The sequence below is a fragment of the Talpa europaea genome, assembly GCF_964194135.1.
Source record: "Talpa europaea genome assembly, chromosome: 3".
Classification (NCBI taxonomy): domain Eukaryota; kingdom Metazoa; phylum Chordata; class Mammalia; order Eulipotyphla; family Talpidae; genus Talpa; species Talpa europaea.
The window spans coordinates 274788-292406 of NC_140069.1; the positions used below are offsets into that span (position 1 = coordinate 274788).

The 17619-nt window shown below is 72.6% G+C and overlaps 2 protein-coding genes across 5 annotated transcripts; one reads left to right on the forward strand and one right to left on the reverse strand.

Moving 5' to 3' along the window:
- On the forward strand, positions 1–8181 carry DGAT1 (diacylglycerol O-acyltransferase 1; the record flags this gene model as incomplete). Its single annotated transcript, XM_084230203.1, has 17 exons — positions 1–194; positions 3872–3959; positions 5788–5828; positions 5906–5991; positions 6067–6119; positions 6219–6324; positions 6419–6532; positions 6646–6720; positions 6798–6901; positions 6996–7034; positions 7110–7151; positions 7217–7261; positions 7367–7479; positions 7566–7631; positions 7717–7804; positions 7884–7946; positions 8026–8181. The coding sequence occupies 17 exons, from the start codon at positions 1–3 to the stop codon at positions 8179–8181; spliced, it is 1473 nt and encodes a 490-aa protein (XP_084086329.1).
- Positions 8182–9091: 910 nt separating this feature from the next.
- On the reverse strand, positions 9092–17238 carry HSF1 (heat shock transcription factor 1; the record flags this gene model as incomplete). Of its 4 annotated transcripts, none has more annotated exons than XM_084229782.1 (13): positions 9092–9506; positions 9582–9651; positions 9723–9788; positions 9862–9967; positions 10511–10591; positions 10841–11307; positions 11405–11501; positions 11585–11646; positions 11724–11799; positions 12372–12496; positions 12579–12715; positions 12821–12929; positions 17122–17238. In XM_084229782.1, 13 exons carry the CDS (start codon positions 17236–17238, stop codon positions 9304–9306), a joined length of 1716 nt encoding a protein of 571 aa, XP_084085908.1. In that variant the 3' UTR covers positions 9092–9303. The 4 variants fall into 4 exon arrangements, with proteins under 4 accessions (XP_084085908.1, XP_084085907.1, XP_084085906.1 ...); XM_084229781.1 differs by having other exon boundaries at positions 9582–9654; XM_084229780.1 differs by lacking the exon at positions 10511–10591.
- Positions 17239–17619: the final 381 nt, after the last annotated feature.

The following is a 17619-nucleotide window of genomic DNA, read 5'->3' on the forward strand; positions in this document are numbered from 1 at the left end:
ATGGGGGACCGCGGCGGCGCGGGCGGCTCCCGGCGGCGGAGGGCCGGGTCGCGGCCGTCCAGCCTGGGCGGCGGGCCCGCGGCGGCGGAAGAGGAGGCGCGGGACGCGGGCGCCGCGGGGGACGCCCCGGCCCCGGCCAAGGACAAGGACGGCGACGCCGACGCCGACGCGGGCAGCGGCCCCTGGGACCTGAGGTAGCGCTGCCCGGCCCGCGCCCCTTGCCCGGCCCGCGCCCCGCTGCCCCTTGCCCGGCCCCCGGCCCGCGCCCCTTGCCCGCCCCGCGCCCCTTGCCCGGCCCCCGCCCCGCTGCCCCTTGCCCGCCCCGCGCCCCTTGCCCGCCCCGCGCCCCTTGCCCGGCCCGCGCCCCGCTGCCCCTTGCCCGGCCCCCGGCCCGCGCCCCTTGCCCGCCCCGCGCCCCTTGCCCGGCCCCCGCCCCGCTGCCCCTTGCCCGCCCCGCGCCCCTTGCCCGGCCCGCGCCCCTTGCCCGGCCCCCGGCCCGCGCCCCTTGCCCGGCCCGCGCCCCTTGCCCGGCCCCCGGCCCGCGCCCCTTGCCCGGCCCCCGGCCCGCGCCCCTTGCCCGGCCCCCGGCCCGCGCCCCTTGCCCGGCCCCCATCCCGCTGCCCGGCCCGCGCCCCTTGCCCGCCCCGCTGCCCCTTGCCCGGCCTCCGGCCCGCGCCCCTTGCCCGGCCCCTGCCCCTTGCCCGCCCCGCTGCCCCTCGCCCGCCCCGCTGCCCCTTGCCCGCCCCGCTGCCCCTTGCCCGCCCCGCTGCCCCTTGCCCGCCCGGCGCCCCTCGCCCGCCCCGCGCCCCGCTGCCCGGCCCGCTGCGGCGTGGTGCGCGCGGTGCCCCGGGAGCGCGCGGGCCGTGGACACGGAGCCCCGGGGTGGAGGGTCGCCTGCCCAGGTCGCCCGCGGGGCGGGAGGCGCCCCCTCGCCGGTCCCCAGGCGGCCCCGCGCCCCGGCTGGCCCCTCCTGCGGGGCTGGGCGGGCTGGCGCTCCGCGAGGAAGGGGCGCCTGGGCTGGGCTGCCTGCGGGCGAGGGGGGCTCCCCGGGGTCTCCCCTGCCGGCGCCCTCTCCCCAGTGCCGGCCGCCTTGCCGTGCGCCCAGGCCCGTGCGGCCGCTCCTCCCCGGCCCTTGCGGGGCTCTGCGCGGGGCCTGCCGTGGGCTCGCCCACAGGTGCCAGGCTGGCCGCTGGCGGGAGCGGGAGGCCGCAGGTCCCCTGGTGGGGCGGCGCTGCCTGCTCCCTCCGCGCGGCCTCCAGGGGGGCGCTGAGCCCTGTCCAGCCGCGCCTTCCTGCGGCCGGGCGCCCTCCCTGCCCGCCCAGGGCTCCGTCCTTGGAAGCCGCAGGTTTTCAAGGGGAAAGGCAGTCCGTGCAGGGCTAGCCTTCTCCCTAGGCAAGAACAAGGCCTTCTTCACTGGGTGGGGGAGGGCTGTTGGGGTACAGTCTGGTCTCTGCCCTCGGGGTGCCCGTAGTCCACCTGGGAGATAAGATAGTATTGTGCTGAGCAGTGCGAGCAAAGGTCGGGGTGGAGGTGGGGGGCTCTGCAGAGGGGCGTGCTGCTTGGGCCTGGGCTGGGGCAGGGAGGCCGGGAGGACCCTAGAGCCCTTCCCACTGCCCACACCCCAACTCTTCCCCTTTCCGAGGCAGGGCGGCTGCTGCCCTGGGCTCCCCTGGCAGGTGCTTCCCTAGTGGGTGGGGCCTGGGGTCTTCCAGTGCACAGGGGTGCTGGCTGGGGCGCGCCCCGCCCAGGGCACTCCAGGGAGAGGCGTGGCAGGTGGCCGGGTGGGGGGCGTGCTTGTCCCTCACAGCCAGGTGGCCACAGGGGTCGGGGGTCCCTGGGCTGTGGCCATGGTCAGGAGGCAGGCTGACCTGGAATTTGGCCCCTGGTGCCCTTCCTCCCTGTCGCCTGCCTCCTCCTCCTGCCTGCTTGCTGCCCTGACCCCGCCCCCTTCTTCCTTGCACCCCGAACTTGGGCCTGATCCCCTCCCGGCGCTTCCTGCTCACCTTGGCCTGGGCAGGCTGCTCAGGCTCTGGGTGTGAGTTCATCTCTTCCTGCATGCGAGGCGTGGCTGTGGGTCAGGAGGCAGAGGGCAGCACCTTTCTTCTGCCTGTGACTCCTCCTGCAGGCGCCGCGCACACACCTCCCTCCTCGGGCCGGGCCTGGCCTGGGCTCTCAGCACCCCAGGCGGGGCCTCCTGCTGGGGCCCGTCCCGGGGATGTCCTCGTTCTCCCCTCTCCCCTTCCTAGGCCCAGGGCCGGTGGAGGCAGTGCTGGGAGTGAGGGTGGGCAGGGGTCTGGCGCTGTGCCTGCCCCTGGCTGTACCGTGTAGCCCCAGGGGTGGGCTTCCTGTGGGGGCTGAGCCTCAGCCAGCCTGTCCCCCTGGCGCCGCCCTGTGGGCGCTGCTGTCAGTGTGTGGGCCTGGTGGGCCTCGTGACGCGGTGGGCCTGGGGAGCAGGGTGGATCGCTGGAGCGCACGCGAGTGGGGTCAGCCTTGCAGTAGAGAAGAGAGTCACCCCACCGCGGGGCACGATGGCCAGGCCTGCCTCCTCCCGGCACGCTGGCGACGCCGGCCCAGCTGGGTCTCTGGGGCAGGGTGGGCTGTGGGCTTCCTCCCTGGTGGGGCAGGGGGCGATCGGGAGGCCTGTTGGGGCCCTGGGGTGGGTGGGCCTTGGCAGTCTGGGTGTATAGGCTCTGAGCCAGCCAGGGAGCAGGTTCGCTGTCAGGTCAGGAAAACAATGCTCTTCCCTGCTCGTTTCCGTGTTCGAGGTGGTAGCCAATAAAGCCAGCGTGGGCTCTTGGAGACCCAGAGGGGGCAGGGGTCACTGTTGAGAAACAGCCCAGGGCTGTGCCGGGCCGGGTGTCCAGGTGGAGACAGCAGTCGGCACGAGGCAGCTTCAGGGTGGTTCCAGCGAGAACCAGCGACTTGGGGTTGTGAGGGGCAAGGGGACAGGCCCGGAGCCGCTCCTGTGTGGGAGGTGGACCTCTGACCCCTGCTCCCTCGAGGTGCTGCTCCCCGGGACGGTGGCCAGCCAGAGGGCCGGTGGGGACCCAGGCGCGGACTCGGGTGGGCTTGCAGCCTGGCCGCGAGACCCGGGACAGAGCTGGGGGCGCCCTGTGCTCCCGCTGCAGGGCTGCTGTGGAGGAGCCGGGGCGGGGGCGGGGCGGGGCGGGGGCGCTGCAGAGGCAGGATGTGCTGTCCCCGCGCTTACAAAACCTCAGCCTTGCCCAATGCCACCCGCCTCCTGGTGCCGGAGAGCGGGCGAGGTGTGGCCACGGCGGGGGGCGGGGGGACTGTCTTGCCCCAGCCCCGACCTCCACCTCAGGGAGAACCTGAGGGGCTGCGTGTGTGTGTGTGTGTGCGCGCGCGCGTGCGTGTGCATGCCCCCCGCCCGCTGGGCGGGAGCGTCATGGGAGGGACACGGATCTCTCTTGGAGAGGGCTCGGCCCAAGCAGGAGCACGGAGGGGCGGGATGGGCAGCCGTTTTCAGACCGCCGGAGGCCCGCGAGCGCTTTGGACTGGGTCCGCAGCGGACCCTTGGCCTTCGGACCGTGCCTCCGTGCAGCTGTGTGGGTCAGGCGCAGGCCGGCGGGCTGGGCAGGGCGCATCCGGGCCTGCCCCCACCTCCACCCGCCTTATCCAGGCGGGGCCCTTCGCCCGTGGGAGCCCTGCCCCGCTGGGCCTGGGTGGGCGGGCCCTGGGCCCTGGCCAGTCCTGAGGGCGGAGAGGATGGAGGGAGTGTGGACCTCGCGGCCCCCCCCAGGCCTGGCGCAGCGGCTCAAAGGGGCTGGGCCTGGGGTGGGGGGGTGGGCCTGCCAGAGGCCCTCGCTGCCCGCGGTCAGCGAGGCTCACCGGGGTCCTTCTGCCCTGCCAGGTGCCACCGCCTGCAGGACTCTCTGTTCAGCTCTGACAGTGGCTTCAGCAACTACCGGGGTGTCCTGAACTGGTGTGTGGTGATGCTGGTGAGTGGGGCCGGGAGCAGGTGGCCTGGCTGGCCAGGCCCAGCAGGGCTGGCTTTGGGAGGGCTGCACTTGTCCCTGTGCACTCCAGCAGGCCCCGGGGCCCTGGCTGTGCCGGTGGCCAGGGTCTCCCCCTGGCTTTGCTGGATGGTGGTGGCAAGCCGGGAGAGGCTTTGGGCTTCGGGCTGTGGACCAGGCGTGGGCCTCTGGCCTTCTGAGCGGCCTTGGGGACCTCAGAGGAGCCTTCTCCGTGCTGGATAGCCCACCGCGACCCTGACCTGTGGCTCTGTCTCTCGGCCTTAGGTCCCAGGGGCCCCAGGGGAGGGGCCCCATACCCTGCAGTTTCCTCTGGGTGGGGCCAGCAGCAGCGGTGGGGCAGGCCATCTGGGCCCAGCCTGAGGCAGGAGGTGGCTGCCCCCGTGGGTGGCTACAGGCAACAGCCACACCCCGTGGTCCCAGGAGGTTCCCCAAGGGCCCCCGACCCTGGGAGACCTTGGCTGAGGGGAGTGACAGCTGGGGTGGGGGCATGCAGCTTGGGGGGGGTAAGGACAGTGGCCTCTGGAGGCCAGTGAGGTTGGTCCGGGTTGCTGGCCTGGGTGAGGTTGTCGAGGGGCACACTGGCAGGGTGGGCCCTCAGCCAGCGCTGTTGGGGACATGCTTTGGGCTTGCCTGACCCTTTGGTGAAGCCTCAAGCCTGTCCTCTCCTCCGGCCCCTCCCAGGTGGCTGCTGACCATCGGCGCTCTGGCTCCTGCCTGCTGAGGTCTGGCAGGACAGGCTACTGCTGGGCAGGCAACATTGTGGGCCGTGTGTCCTGACCGGAGGCCCGCAGGTCGGGTTTGGGCCTGGGAGAAGGCGTGAGGAGCGCCTTAGTTTCTGAGCTTGTCTCCTGGTCAGGCCTCCCCTAGACCAGGCAGGTCAGGCTGCAGCACCCCCTTGTCAGCGTTACCGGGCAGCAGCCAAGCCCAAGGTGACTGGCAGACCTGACCTAGGCTGGAGGCAGGAACCGTTTTTTTGTTTTTTTTTTTAATATTTATTTATACAAGAACCAGGGTACAGGCCAGAGGCGCGGGAGGGTGAGAGGAGTCACCAGAGCCAGAGCGGGGAGCAGAGCAGGCAGAAGGACCGAAGGACACCGCTGAGGGGAGCAGCGGGCGGCAGGAGAGGTCTGCGCGCCATGGGGGACCCTTTCTGGCCGGCCAGGATTGAATTGGCGCCGCGGAGGCTGCTGACAGCTTCACGGCGCGGCGCTCAGCCCCTTGTGCCTCCAGGGAGGCCCGGCAGGAGCTGTTTTGTGGGGGGCTCCATCCTTGGACTCCACTTAGGGTCAAAGACGCAGGCTTGGAGCCCTGCAGGACTCTGGCCAGCCCCCGGCACCCTCCAGTGGGCTGCTGTGCTGCTGCCTCTGCCACACAGCTGGACTCTGAGGACTGGCTTGGCCCCTGGGGTGGTGCCCCGTGCGAGGGTGGGCAGCCGCTTCAGCCCACCTCGCCGGGGCTGGCACTCTGGCCTTGGGCCCAGCGGCGCGGGGTGGATGAGGGCTGCCCGCGTGTCTCTTCCACTGTAGAGCCGGGCATCCGGGAAGTGCCTGGTGTTGGGGCTGTGCCGTCCACGACAGGCCGCCTGCTGGTGCAGCGGGCAGTGCGGGGCGCTGCTGCTGTCTCTGCACGGGCGTGGGGTGAGGCGGGCAGTGAGGCCTGAAGCTGCGTGGGGGTCAGTGGGGCTGGGCTTGCTGCCCCACCAGTGATGCCCTCCAGGGCTCTGCCTTGGTGCCGGATGCCCAGGCAAGGTGCCCCAGGCCGGCTCAGGCCCCTGCCCCTCTTTCTCTTGCAGATCTTAAGCAACGCACGGCTGTTTTTAGAGAACCTCATCAAGTGAGTGTCTCCCCATGGCCCGATGGTGCCTCTGCCCTCTGAGGCCACCCCACTGAGGCCTGGTCCCCCGACCTCAGGTACGGCATCTTGGTGGACCCCATCCAGGTGGTGTCTCTGTTCTTGAAGGACCCCTACAGCTGGCCCGCGCTCTGCCTGATTATCGGTGAGCTGAGCGCCCTGGGGGGAGGGCGGGGCCGGCGACCTGGGCCTGAGCCTCCCCTTGTGCTCCTGTCCTCAGTGGCCAATGTCTTCGCCGTGGCTGCCTTCCAGGTGGAGCGGAGGCTGGCCGCCGTAAGCAGCACCCCCGCCCCCCCCCCAGGGCTCTTGCCCCAGGGAGCCCCGTCCCAGGGTCCCTAGGGAGAGGGTCCTGGCTGACCGCTCTGCCCCCAGGGTGCCCTGTCGGAGCAGGCAGGGCTGCTGCTGCACATGGCCAACCTGCTCACCATCCTCTGCTTGCCGGCGGCCGTGGCCTTCCTGCTTGAGTCCATCACTCCAGGTGTGACCCCACCTCGTCCCGGGGCCTGCGGGGCGCCGGGCCCTGCGGCCAGGGCCCTGCTGTGGGCAGATGTGCTGAGCCTGCTCTCCCGCAGTGGGCTCCGTGCTGGCCCTGATGGTGTACACCATCCTGTTCCTGAAGCTCTTCTCCTACCGGGACGTGAACCTGTGGTGCCGCCAGCACAGGGCCCGGGTCAAGGCCAAGGCTGGTGAGGGGCTGGGGGTGGCCTGGGAGGCCCGGGTCAAGGCCAAGGCTGGGGGATGGCCTGGGGGGCCTGAGTCAAGGCCAAGGCTGCGCCCACACTGCCTGGCCTGCCCGCAGCTGCTGCAGGCAAGAAGGCCAACGGCGGAGCAGCGCAGCACACCGTGAGCTACCCGGACAACCTGACCTACCGCGGTGAGGCCCTGCAGGGCAGGGTGGGGGGGGGTCCAGGGGGCCAGCCCTAGCGGTGCCAGCCCCTTCTTCCTCCCCAGATCTGTACTACTTCCTCTTCGCCCCCACGCTGTGCTACGAGCTCAACTTTCCCCGCTCCCCCCGCATCCGAAAGCGCTTCCTGCTGCGGAGGCTCCTTGAGATGGTGAGCTGGGCTGGGCCGGCCGGGCGGGCGGGCCGGCCGGGGCCGGGGGTGTCCTGGTGGAGGCGGCTCAGTCTGCTGCTCTTGCCCCCCCCAGCTGTTCTTCACTCAGCTCCAGGTGGGGCTGATCCAGCAGGTGAGGAGGGCGGCGCGCAGGGCGGGCGGGGGCTGGGGCCGCCAGGGCTGGCCGCTGACCCGCCCTTCTTTGCAGTGGATGGTCCCCACCATCCAGAACTCCATGAAGCCCTTCAAGGTGAGCGGCGGCGCCCGTGGGGGGAGGGGGCGGGCCGGGGCGCCCGCTGAGCGCTGTCTCCCCAGGACATGGACTACTCCCGCATCGTGGAGCGCCTGCTGAAGCTGGCGGTGAGCGCGGGGCGGGGCGGGGCGGGGCGGTGAGCGCAGGGGCGGGGCGGGGCGGGGCGGGGCGGGGCGGGGCGGGCGGGGGGGCTGAGCCTGCCACCCCTGCAGATCCCCAACCACCTCATCTGGCTCATCTTCTTCTACTGGCTGTTCCACTCCTGCCTCAACGCCGTGGCCGAGCTCATGCAGTTTGGAGACCGCGAGTTCTACCGTGACTGGTGGTGGGGCCCGGGGCGTGGGGCCCGGGGCGTGGGGCGGGGCGGGGCTCGGGGGGGGGGGCCTCCTGAACCCCGCCCTCCCCGCCCAGGAACTCCGAGTCGGTCCCCTACTTCTGGCAGAACTGGAACATCCCGGTGCACAAGTGGTGCTCCAGGTGGGCGCGGGGCGCGCGCGGGCGGGCGGGCGGGGGGCTCCTGCGCGCGTGGCCCGGGCGCCCCTGCCACGGCCTCCTCCCGCAGGCACTTCTACAAGCCCATGCTCCGCCGGGGCAGCAGCAAGTGGCTGGCCAGGATGGGCGTGTTCCTGGCTTCGGCCTTCTTCCACGAGGTCAGTGCCGGGCCCACCCCTGCCGCGGGCGGGCGGGCGCGGGGCGCGGGCGCGGGGCTGACCCGCTCTCCCCGCCCAGTACCTGGTGAGCGTCCCGCTGCGCATGTTCCGCCTCTGGGCCTTCACGGGCATGATGGCGCAGGTGAGCGGCCGGGCGGGGGCGGCGCTCCCGGGCAGGCGCCGGTCCCCGCGCCCGGCTGACCGCGGCCCCGTGTCCCCAGATCCCGCTGGCCTGGATCGTGGGCCGCTTCCTGCGCGGCAACTACGGCAACGCGGCCGTGTGGCTGTCGCTCATCATCGGGCAGCCGGTGGCCGTGCTCATGTACGTGCACGACTACTACGTGCTGCACCACGAGGCCCCCGCGGCGGGCGCCTGAGGCCGGGCTGCCCTCCCGCCGGGAGGCCTCGCAGCCCCTATGGGGCCCTCCTGCCCCTCGGGCAAGACCAGGCCCAGGGCTGCGCAAGGTGCCAGCGCCCGGGCAGCCCCGCCCAAGGGACCGCGGCTGTCAATAAAGTGCTGTCCAGTGACCTCCGCGGCCTGCTGGGGATCAGGGCTGGTGGGGGCCCCCACACCCTACCCCACCCCATGTAGGGCACACAGGGCTGTGAGGCAGCTGTTCCCTGGGGCTAGAAAGCCCCTTTCCTCTGGCTCTCCCTGCCCCCCCCACCCCCTCAGGCTGTCCCCTGGCAGGGTGGGTGTGGGTGGTCATGGGGCCCCTCACCTGGCCAGAAAACCCCCGCTATCCTGTCCCTCAGGCCACGGCGGGCGGGCGGGCGGGCCTGGAAGTCTCCATAGAAGGGTCCAGCGGGAGCCAAGGCCAGGCCCCCAGCTCTGGGAGCCCCTGCCAGCTCCCTGTGGGCTGCCCTGTGTGAGCAGCGTCGCGGGGAGCGCCAGCTGGCCACACTACCCGATGCTTCCGGCGCCGGGCCCGCCTCCTGTCTGGAATGAGGCCCGCGGTCTCACCCTCTCTGGGTCATGGTGACCCTGGGGTGCCCTCAGACCCTGAGGTCCTGGCAGCGTGTGTAGCCCGGGCCTGTCCAGCGGCACCTGGCCACTCGGAGATGGTGCCCAGTGCAGCTGTCTCCCACTCTGGAACCCCGCTGCTGCAGGGCACCCAAGCCGGGGAGGGCGCCCTGGGGCCCGCCTGGCCTCAAATAAAGACTGGAGTAAAGACTTGAGCCAACGTGGTCCTGTTGGGCAGGGGTGGGGTGCGCGCCAGCGCTGCCCTCCCTCCCCGAGGCCCCGTGCCCGCGGCGGAGGAAGCAGACGCAGAGGCCACATGGGGAGCCAGTCCTTTATAGGCGCTGCGTGTCCGCCCGCCCGTCGGTCCGAGATCTGCCCTCCCGCCGCAGAGCGGGGGCGCGTGGGAAAGTCGCAGCGCGAGTCCGCGGCTCTGGCGCCGGCCAGTTCCAGTGCAGCGAAGCCCCAAGCCCGCCCGGGCGCCTGCCCAGCCGGCCTCCCCGCAGGCCCCGACATCTGGGGGGCGGGCGCGCGGCCTCTAGGAGACAGCGGGGTCCTGGGCTTTGGGGGGCTCCGAGCCCGTCAGCAGGGAGATGGTGGGGTCGTCCGCGTAGTCATCCCCCTCGGAGAAGTAGGAGCCCTCGCCCAGCTCGAAGAGCACGGGCAGGTCGCCGCCCACGTCCGCGTGGCCGGGGTCCACCAGGAGCAGGGGCTGCGCCGTGTAGTGCACCAGCTGCTTGCCTGCGGGGGTGGGGGGGTGGGGGGTCAGGCGGGGCAGGGGGGCGGGGGGCAGGGGCGGCCCGGGCCGGGGCTCACCTGAGTCAGGGCTGCTGTTCTCAGGCTCGATGGGCCGGGGCGGCTCCGGGGGGGAGAGGAGCTCCTGGATCTGCTGGGGGGGGGGGGGCATAGTGAGGGTCCCGCCCATCCCCGCCCCCCACCCCTGCCCCGCCTACGCACGCTGGCCAGGCTGCTGTCCAGGTCCGGGAGGCTCATGTCCGGCACCGTCACGGAGGGGCTGAACAGCTGTGGGGAGGCGCGGAGTCAGACTGCCGTAGGGGGGGCCGGGGCAGAGGTGGGGGCGGGCAGGGCCACTCACGTCCAAAAGGGCGCTGGTGTCCACGCTGAAGCCGTGGCTGCTCAGCATGGTCTGCAGGTTGTCCAGGTTGGAGTCCATGGCGTCCAGGTGGTCGCTGAGCTCCGTCCTGGCCGGAGTGGGTGGGTCAGGTGAGACGGCGCCCGCACCCCCACTCTGACTTTTGCGGGCACCTGCGCCTGCCTGCCCACCTGGCGGGGCAGCTGGGCTACACCCACCCCACTCGGGTTCACGGAGGCCCCGAGTGTCGCATTGGCCGTGCTGGCCCGTCCTGTGGCCCCCTGCAGTGCCAGGCGGGCAGGGGGTTCAGGCGGGCAGGGGTCCGGAGCTTAGTGGTCAGGCCAAGGTGAAGTGCAGGCGGGGGAGGGGGGAGGCTGCTGCACTCGTGGGGGTCAGCCCTGGCCCTGCTGTGGGGGCAGAGACCCTGGGGCTAGGGGCCCTTGGCTGGGGGAGGCCGGATGCACCCCAGAGAAGCCAGCACAGCTGGGGCCTGTGCCACCCCCAAAGATTGAGGGGCGGCCACTCCAAGTGAGTGCAGGGGCAGGGCCTGCCACCGGGAGGGCGAGGGCCGAGCCGGGCCAGCTCACGTCCGCAGCCGGGGCAAGGCCTGCGCTCCGGCAGCCGCCCCCCTCCCCAGTGGGGACGCGCTAACCCTGGCTGGCCTCGGCCATGCAGAGAGGAGGGGCGGGGGAGGAGGCGGGCGACCCCAGACATCTGTGGAGCGCGAGCCCAACTGCAAGATACAAAGACAAGAGCCCCCCGATTGCAGGTGGGGGCCAGGCAGGCCTCCTGCCCCCCGCCTTGCTCGCCCAGCCTCGGGGCAGCACGACAGACGCGGGGACGCAGCGGCCGGCCGGTGGGCGCCACCCCCTCCCAGCCTGGGCCGGGGCTCTGGTCCTGCTCTGCCCCAGTGGCCGCTGTGTCCACCCTCGTGAAGGCCCCGACACGCTTCCGGACGGACTCCTCTGTCGCGGACACTCACTTGTCCAGGCAAGCGACGCTGAGGCACTTCTCAGGGGCCGAGGGGGGCCCGGGGGAGCGGGGACGGCCCCCCGAGTCCGGGAGGGGTGTGGCCAGGGCAGCGGGGGCAGGCTCGCTCTCCCGCAGTATGGAGTCGATGAGGGCAGTCGGGGACAGGGGCGTCTCCACGACGGAGGGCGGGCGCCCGGGACTGGCCACCTCCTCCGGGGGGCTCCGTGGCGGGCTGGGGGGCTCCTCCTTGACCCGCACCAGGGGCCTGCACGGGGGACGCATGTCAGCCAGCACCGGGGCGCCACCCTCCTCCCAGAGCCCGCCGGGCGTGGGGCCCCACCTCTCGTCCAGGCTCCCGCCCGGGGAGGCCACGGGGCTGCCGGGGGCCAGCTCGGTGATGTCGGAGATGATGGGGCCGGAGCTGGCCACCGCGTCCGGGGAGTAGAGGCTGGCGCCGCTGTAGGCGGGGGACGGGGCCTGGCGGGAAGGGAGGCGGACAGGGCCGGCCGGGGCCATTAGGCCGCGCCTGCCCCGGCGACCCCACCGGGCCGCCCCGTGCAGGCCGCCCGCTCACCGCGAAGGGCCCAGGGCCATGCAGGTGCTCCAGGGAGTACTGGCGGCCGAACTTGGGCATGGAGTGGGCCGCGCCGCCGTCGTTCAGCATCAGGGGGCTGCGGGGAAGGGGCGGTCAGCGGCCTCCTGGGGGGGAAGGGGACCACACCCGGGCCAGCCGCGGGCCTCCCCCGCGCCTCACATTTTTCTCTTCACCCCTAGGATCCGGTTCGACTGCACCAGCGAGATGAGGAACTGGATGAGCTGCGGGTGGAGAGGGTGGTCAGCCCGGCCCGGCCCCCCTCAGCCCGCCCCTCCCCCGCGCTGGCCTTGGCCCACACCTTGTTGACCACTTTCTGCTGCTGCGCGTGCTTCTGCCGCAGACTGGCCACCTCCCGCCACAGGGCCTCGTTCTCACTGCAATAGAGCGGGGGCTCGGCAGGGCAGACCCCAGGCCGAGGGGCGCAGAACCCTCTCTGGGGAGGCTGGATAGTCCGGCTGAGAGCCCCCAGGAGCCTGGCCAGGCCTCGGCAATCTCTGCCCAGCACCCCGGGCCAGAGGCGAGCTCCTCAGGTCTTATGCTGTGGGCTGTGGGGGCCGATGCTGGGCAGGACCAGTAAGCAGTGTGCCCAGCCCGTCCTGCCGCTGGGCACGGACCCGACCCCCCTGAGCCCACAAGGCTAAGGTCCCCTGGCTCCCATCTCCAGGCACCACTGTCCAGGGTGGGTGCTGGGCCCAGCGTGAGGCCGCGACAGGCTCAGGGCCCCGCCCCAAGCCATCCCCAGGGGCCAGCCCCATGGGGAGGGCGGCGCCAAGGCCCTGCACTGTGGGGGCTGTCAGCGCCCAGTCCATGGTGGATGAGGGGGCCGGGGCGGCCCTAGAGATAGCGGAGTGGCTGGCGGAGCTCTGCCCCCGGGAAGCCCACTCCGTCCCCCCGGCTGACCCGGAGGCCCCCCCAGTTGGCGCTCGCCACAGGCCCCGGCACCTACTGCTTCATGGCCAGCAGCTTGGAGTCCATGGTCTCCTGCCGCCCCTTCATCAGCTGCACGTCGGTCAGCAGCTTGGTGACGCTGTCCTGGCGGATCTTTATGTCCTCGCTCTTCAGGGTGGACACCTGGGTCCCCAGGGCAGGCGTCACTGAGGTGGCCCGGGCCATGGGGAGCCCCGCGGGCGGGCGGGGGGGGGTCACTACTCACGCTGGTCACTTTCCTCTTGATGCTCTCCAGGAGCTGCTCGCGGCCGCGCAGAAAGCACGGGTGCTGGAACTCAGTGTCGTCCCGCTCCGGCTTGACCAGGCCGCCCTGCTCGATGCGCACCACCTTCCGGAAGCCGTCTGCGCGGGACGGCCGGCGGCTGAGGGCGGGACCCGACCGCGAGGCCGTCGTGGGGACGCTGCCCCCCCCGCCGCCGCCCCCCGGGGCGCCCGCAGGCCACTCACACATGTTGAGCTGGCGCACGAAGCTGGCCATGTTGTTGTGCTTGAAGTACTTGGGCAGCACCTCCTTGGCGAACTGGCCCTGGTCAAAGACGTGGAAGCTGTTCCCGCCCTGCGGGGACACGGGTGGTGTCACGGCGGCCCCTGCGCAAGGGCAGCCTGCACTGGCCACGTGCCCGCTGGCCCTGCCCGCCCGAGGCCGAGCTGGGCGCCAGGGTCAGGCGTGGGTGGGCACTGGCGGGGAGCCCGGCCGGGCAGCAGAGGCCCCATCTCTGGCTCCCACCAGCAGGTTGGCCTCGGGCCGGGGGCGGGGGGGCCTGATTCCGGCACCTCTGGCGACGAGCGTGGCTGTGCTCAGGAGGGTTGGGCTGGCCCCGCGCCTGCCCGCCCGCCCCTGGCCGCAGACTGGGGCCACCGCCCGTAGCGGGCAGGACCGGGCCCCCCAGGGTATGGCGCGCGCGCAGGGGGCCGCAGTGGCGGAGCAGCAGCACTGACTTCTTCTGCTCGAACGCGGCAGTAACAGACCCGACCAATAACTCAGCCAACTTTCCAGAACTCGCAAAATTAACCAACGAATGACAGCATCGGGGTGCGTGGACCTCGGCCCCGCCCCCCACAGCCAGGCCGGGGCCTTCCCGGTGCAGAGCCCGCCCTGTGGGTGTCGGCAAGAGCCCTGAGGGCCCTGGGGCAGCGGTGGCGGCTCCGGCAGCCGGGACAGGTCAGCGGGACACTCAAGAGGAAGCGCTGGGTGGAACGAGGAGGCCGGGAAGCCGCGTGTCCTGGCCCCGGGCTCACGCAGGCCCCACGGACAGCAGGCCGGGGGCTGGAGTCGGGGCGGAGGAGATCCCTGGCCCTCCCGCCGGTGGGACGAGCAGCCACTCCAGGGCTGCAAACTGCCCAGTGTCAGTTCAGAAGTCGCCGAACAAACACCAGGAAACAGAAGAGGCCAGGGGGCGACCCACAGGGCGCGGCAGACCCCTCCTGCCTCCCCGCTGCGCCCCTCGGCAGTGGGTTTCAGCGGATCTGCCCGTCCTGCTCCCCGCTCTGTCTCTGGGGAGGCCTCTCACTCCTGCGCCTCTGGCCTGCGCCCCAGCTCTTGCGCGCATCAAGAAAATAAACCCTTGAAAAGACCCAAATCTTTAAAAAAGAACAAAGGAACACAAGAAGCCGCGGCCGCAACAGCCCCGCGAGGGTCTGAGCCCGGATTGACGGGCGCCCGAGGCGCGGAGAAGGAGCTGGGGCCTGAGCAGGCCCCGGGCCAGCACCGCCCGGGGAAGCCCGTGGGCTACGGAAGGCCGGTCGGGCACGCAGGACGAGAACGACAGCAGACGAAAGCCTGACGCGGGTCTGAGGCCCGCACGGTGGCGGTAGGAGGAGCGCTCGACAGGCGGGTCAGAGGACCAGGCCGGGAGGAGGCCCAGGGCCCAGAGCCCCGACTCCAAGGAGCAGAGGCCGGTGCCCCTGCCCCCCCCCCAAGCCGGCAGCTGCCCCACCCGCGGGCCGCGCCCCCGGAGATGTCCCACAGGGCTCTGGGCCGCCACGAACTGCCAAAGCCAGGCTCAATCCAGTCCTCAGGCGGGTGAGCAAGCGCTGGGCAGCGCGGGACAGCGGGGCGGGGGCAGTGAGCGCGAGGCCCAGAGGCCAGTGCCACCGCGGTCACCCGCGGGCATCCAGGCCCTCGACACTCGCGGGGCTCTCTGGGCCGCCCGGGAGGCTTCGCAAACGCACAGGCAGAGGCCCTGGGCAGAGACCCCAGCAGCCCAGGCCCGCGCACGCCATCTCTGGGGGCCCTCCACCCCCGCCTCCTCTGCGACCCCAAGAGGCAAAAGATCAAGCCCGGTGCCCCAAGTCTCCCGGCTGCCGCCAGCACCTTCCCAGCTCTCTCCTACTCTGCTGCGCTTTCCGGAGGACAGACACTGGGGGACGGGGTTGAAGAACAAAAGGGGAAAAGGAAAACCCGCAAACACGGGGTGCCCCTCCCGCTCATGGCCCGCACGTCCCATCAGCGCCCGCACGACGCCCTGGTTTTCGGAGAGACCAGAAATGCTCCCCAAAGGCCGGTTTCCCACTCTTGCTCGCCTGTCGCTCCCGAGAGCGCCTGGGCTGCCCGGGGCCCCGCGCGCTGGCAGAGCGGCTGGAGCTGAGTCTGTGCCCATTTCGGGCTCCTCACGTCGCGCATGGGCAGGCCCCGCCCCCCCACGCTGGCCACTGCGCCCGCAGCCGCGATCAGTCCAGCCTCGGGGCCAGCACTCGGCTTCCGCGGAGGACTCTCCTGGATGGCCTCTGGCTGGCACCCGAGCGACGCGCTTTCCCTGTGGCCGCGCACCAGGGGGGAGGGGGAGGCCGGCTGCTTGCGGGTGAGTGGGGGTCACGCACGGGGTTTGGCAGAGAAGCAGCTGCCTCCACACCCGCGTCAAGCCCTCCACGACGGGCTTTCCACTTGCTCGCCAGTTGCCGTCGATGCGGGAACAGCGGTGCCACCGCACACACCTGAAAGCCGGAGCAGCCGGCCGACACACAGAAGGGCCCGTGGCAGGGAGAGCGGCGCCACCCCGTCGCTGGGCCTGCGCCCACCTCTGCTGGCCCCTCCCTAGATGCTCCCTCCCCCCAGGAGGTGTCTGTCCTCGCCCACTCAGGGCCAGCCAGTGGGCCCCACACCCCCTTTCTGCCCGGAACGCATTCCTGCCACTCTCCCCGGCCTCTGGCAGGCGCTGGCGAGTCCTCTGCGCCTCAACCAGGCAAGGCCACTGCCCCACCCAGTCCACAGCCCCACAGGGGCCCAGCCCTTAAAGGGCAGGTTTACTGAGGTCTGGACAGCGCCAGGGGCCCAACCCCCCGCACCTCTGGGCCTGGGCCAGCTGCTCCCATGGGCAAGTGCTGAGGAGCTAGGCAGGGAAGAACGCACCTCAGCGGCCAGGCCCTGTAGGGCAGGTGCAGCGCCTGGGCAGCCTTGTCCACTGGGGCGGCCCAGTGGGCGCCCGTGGACTGGCACACCTGACACCGGCGTCTGGGGTGGCAGCCCTAGGGCCTGGCCTTCAAGTAGGAGCACATCCCACGCCAGGCCAGGTTTGAAAGAGACATTGGCTGTAGTTTCTGGGGCCAGCGTCAGTGACCAGCCTTCCTTGTCCCCTGGATCTCACCGGGCAAGGGGGGACCTTCAGCAGCCAGGAGGGGACATCAGGGCCGCCTAGGGCTCCAAGTGCTGGAGTCCCAGCCAAGCTGCCGCAGAGCCTGTGCAGATGCTGGCCAGAGGCTGCAGGGCCTTATGTGTGCGTCCTCCAGGCCCCAAGTGGCACCAGTGCCCCCCTCCTCAGGTGGCCGCCCGCAGCCCCACCCGGTGTGGCCAGGGGCGTCCCTGAGCTTCGGAGCTGGTGCTGGTCTCTGCTCCTGGTCCTGCACCTATGCCAACCAACCCCACCCGCCCTTGCGCTCAGGCAGGTGAGCACCCCAGACCCGGCCGCTCCTGGCTCCCCGAGGCAGACTCACTGTGGGCACGGAAACACAGGCCCGCGCTGGCCTGGTCACGCCCACCGTCCTGCCCGAAGGCCTCCCTGATATGAAGACAGCCCTGGGGGTGACTGGGGCGCCCCCACCCCCACCCCTAGAGACCAGGTCGTTCTAGCAATCTCAAGCTGGGCGAGGGGCTTCCAGCCAGTCAGGGGAAGAAAGAGGGGGGAGGAGGGGTGGAGACGGCAGAGCGCAATGCCCCCTCGGGTCAGGACCCAGAGATGGGGCTGGCGCTGGGACGGCCGTGGGGACGCGCCTCTGCTTTCTGGGACTCCTGCGGGCCAGCGGCCTGGGGACCAGGGCACCCACAGGGCGGCCAGAGAGGCGACATGGCTCAGGCGACCTCGCAGCCTCAGTTTGTCTCTAATCCCGGCCCCCTTCAGGCAGAAGCGCGTCCCAGACGGCCCGCGCCAGGGACCCGCCTCGGGCCGCCGGCCTCGGGGGCTGAGAGAAGCGCAGGCCCGGGCCCGCGGGGCGCCCACCCGGGAGCCCAGACAGCGCCGGGGCCCCTGCCAAGGCCGCGGCGGCCCCGCGGGCTCAGACCCTGTAAACAAGCCGCTGCCAGGCAACCGGTGACAGGCGCGGGCGCCGCGCCCGGAGAAGCGGCAGCCGGCGGCGCTCGGGAAGCGGCCGGGCCGGCGCGGACCAACCCGAGCGCGCGACGTCTCGGGCGCCCTCGGGCCCCGCGCCCCGGCCCGGCCGCCCCGCCCCGCCCCGCGCGCCCCCGCCGCGCCCCCGCCCCGCCGCCCCCGCGCCGGCCCCGCGCGCGCCCCGGGAGGCGACGGGCCCGCCCGCACCGGGCTCCAGCAGATGAGCGCGTCGGTGTCCGGGTCGCTCACGAGGGTCCACAGTTTGGTCAGGAAGGCCGGGACGTTGCTGGGCCCCGCCGCGCCCGGGCCCGCGGGCAGATCCATGCCGGGCAGGGCGGGAGAGGTGGCGGGAGCGACCGCGAAGGGAGCCGAGGGCCGGCCTAGCGCCGCCGCCGCGCCTGCACCCCGGGCCGCGCCGCCGCCGCCCGCTGCGCACACACGGCCCCGGGGCCTCGCATGGCCGCCGCCATCTTGCGACGGGCACGCTCCCGCCGGCGCCGCCCGCCCGCGTCGTCCGGAGCGCGCACGTCGGCAATGACCCGCCCCTTCGCGCGCGCCCGCGCCCCGCCGGCCCCTCCCCCTCCGCGCGCGCCCGCCCCGCCCCGCCCCCGGACGCGCCGCGCCGCGGGGGCGGGCCCTGTCCCCGCTCCACCAATCAGACCGAGGTGGGCGGGCCGGCCGCGCCCTCTGACCTCGCGGGCCCCG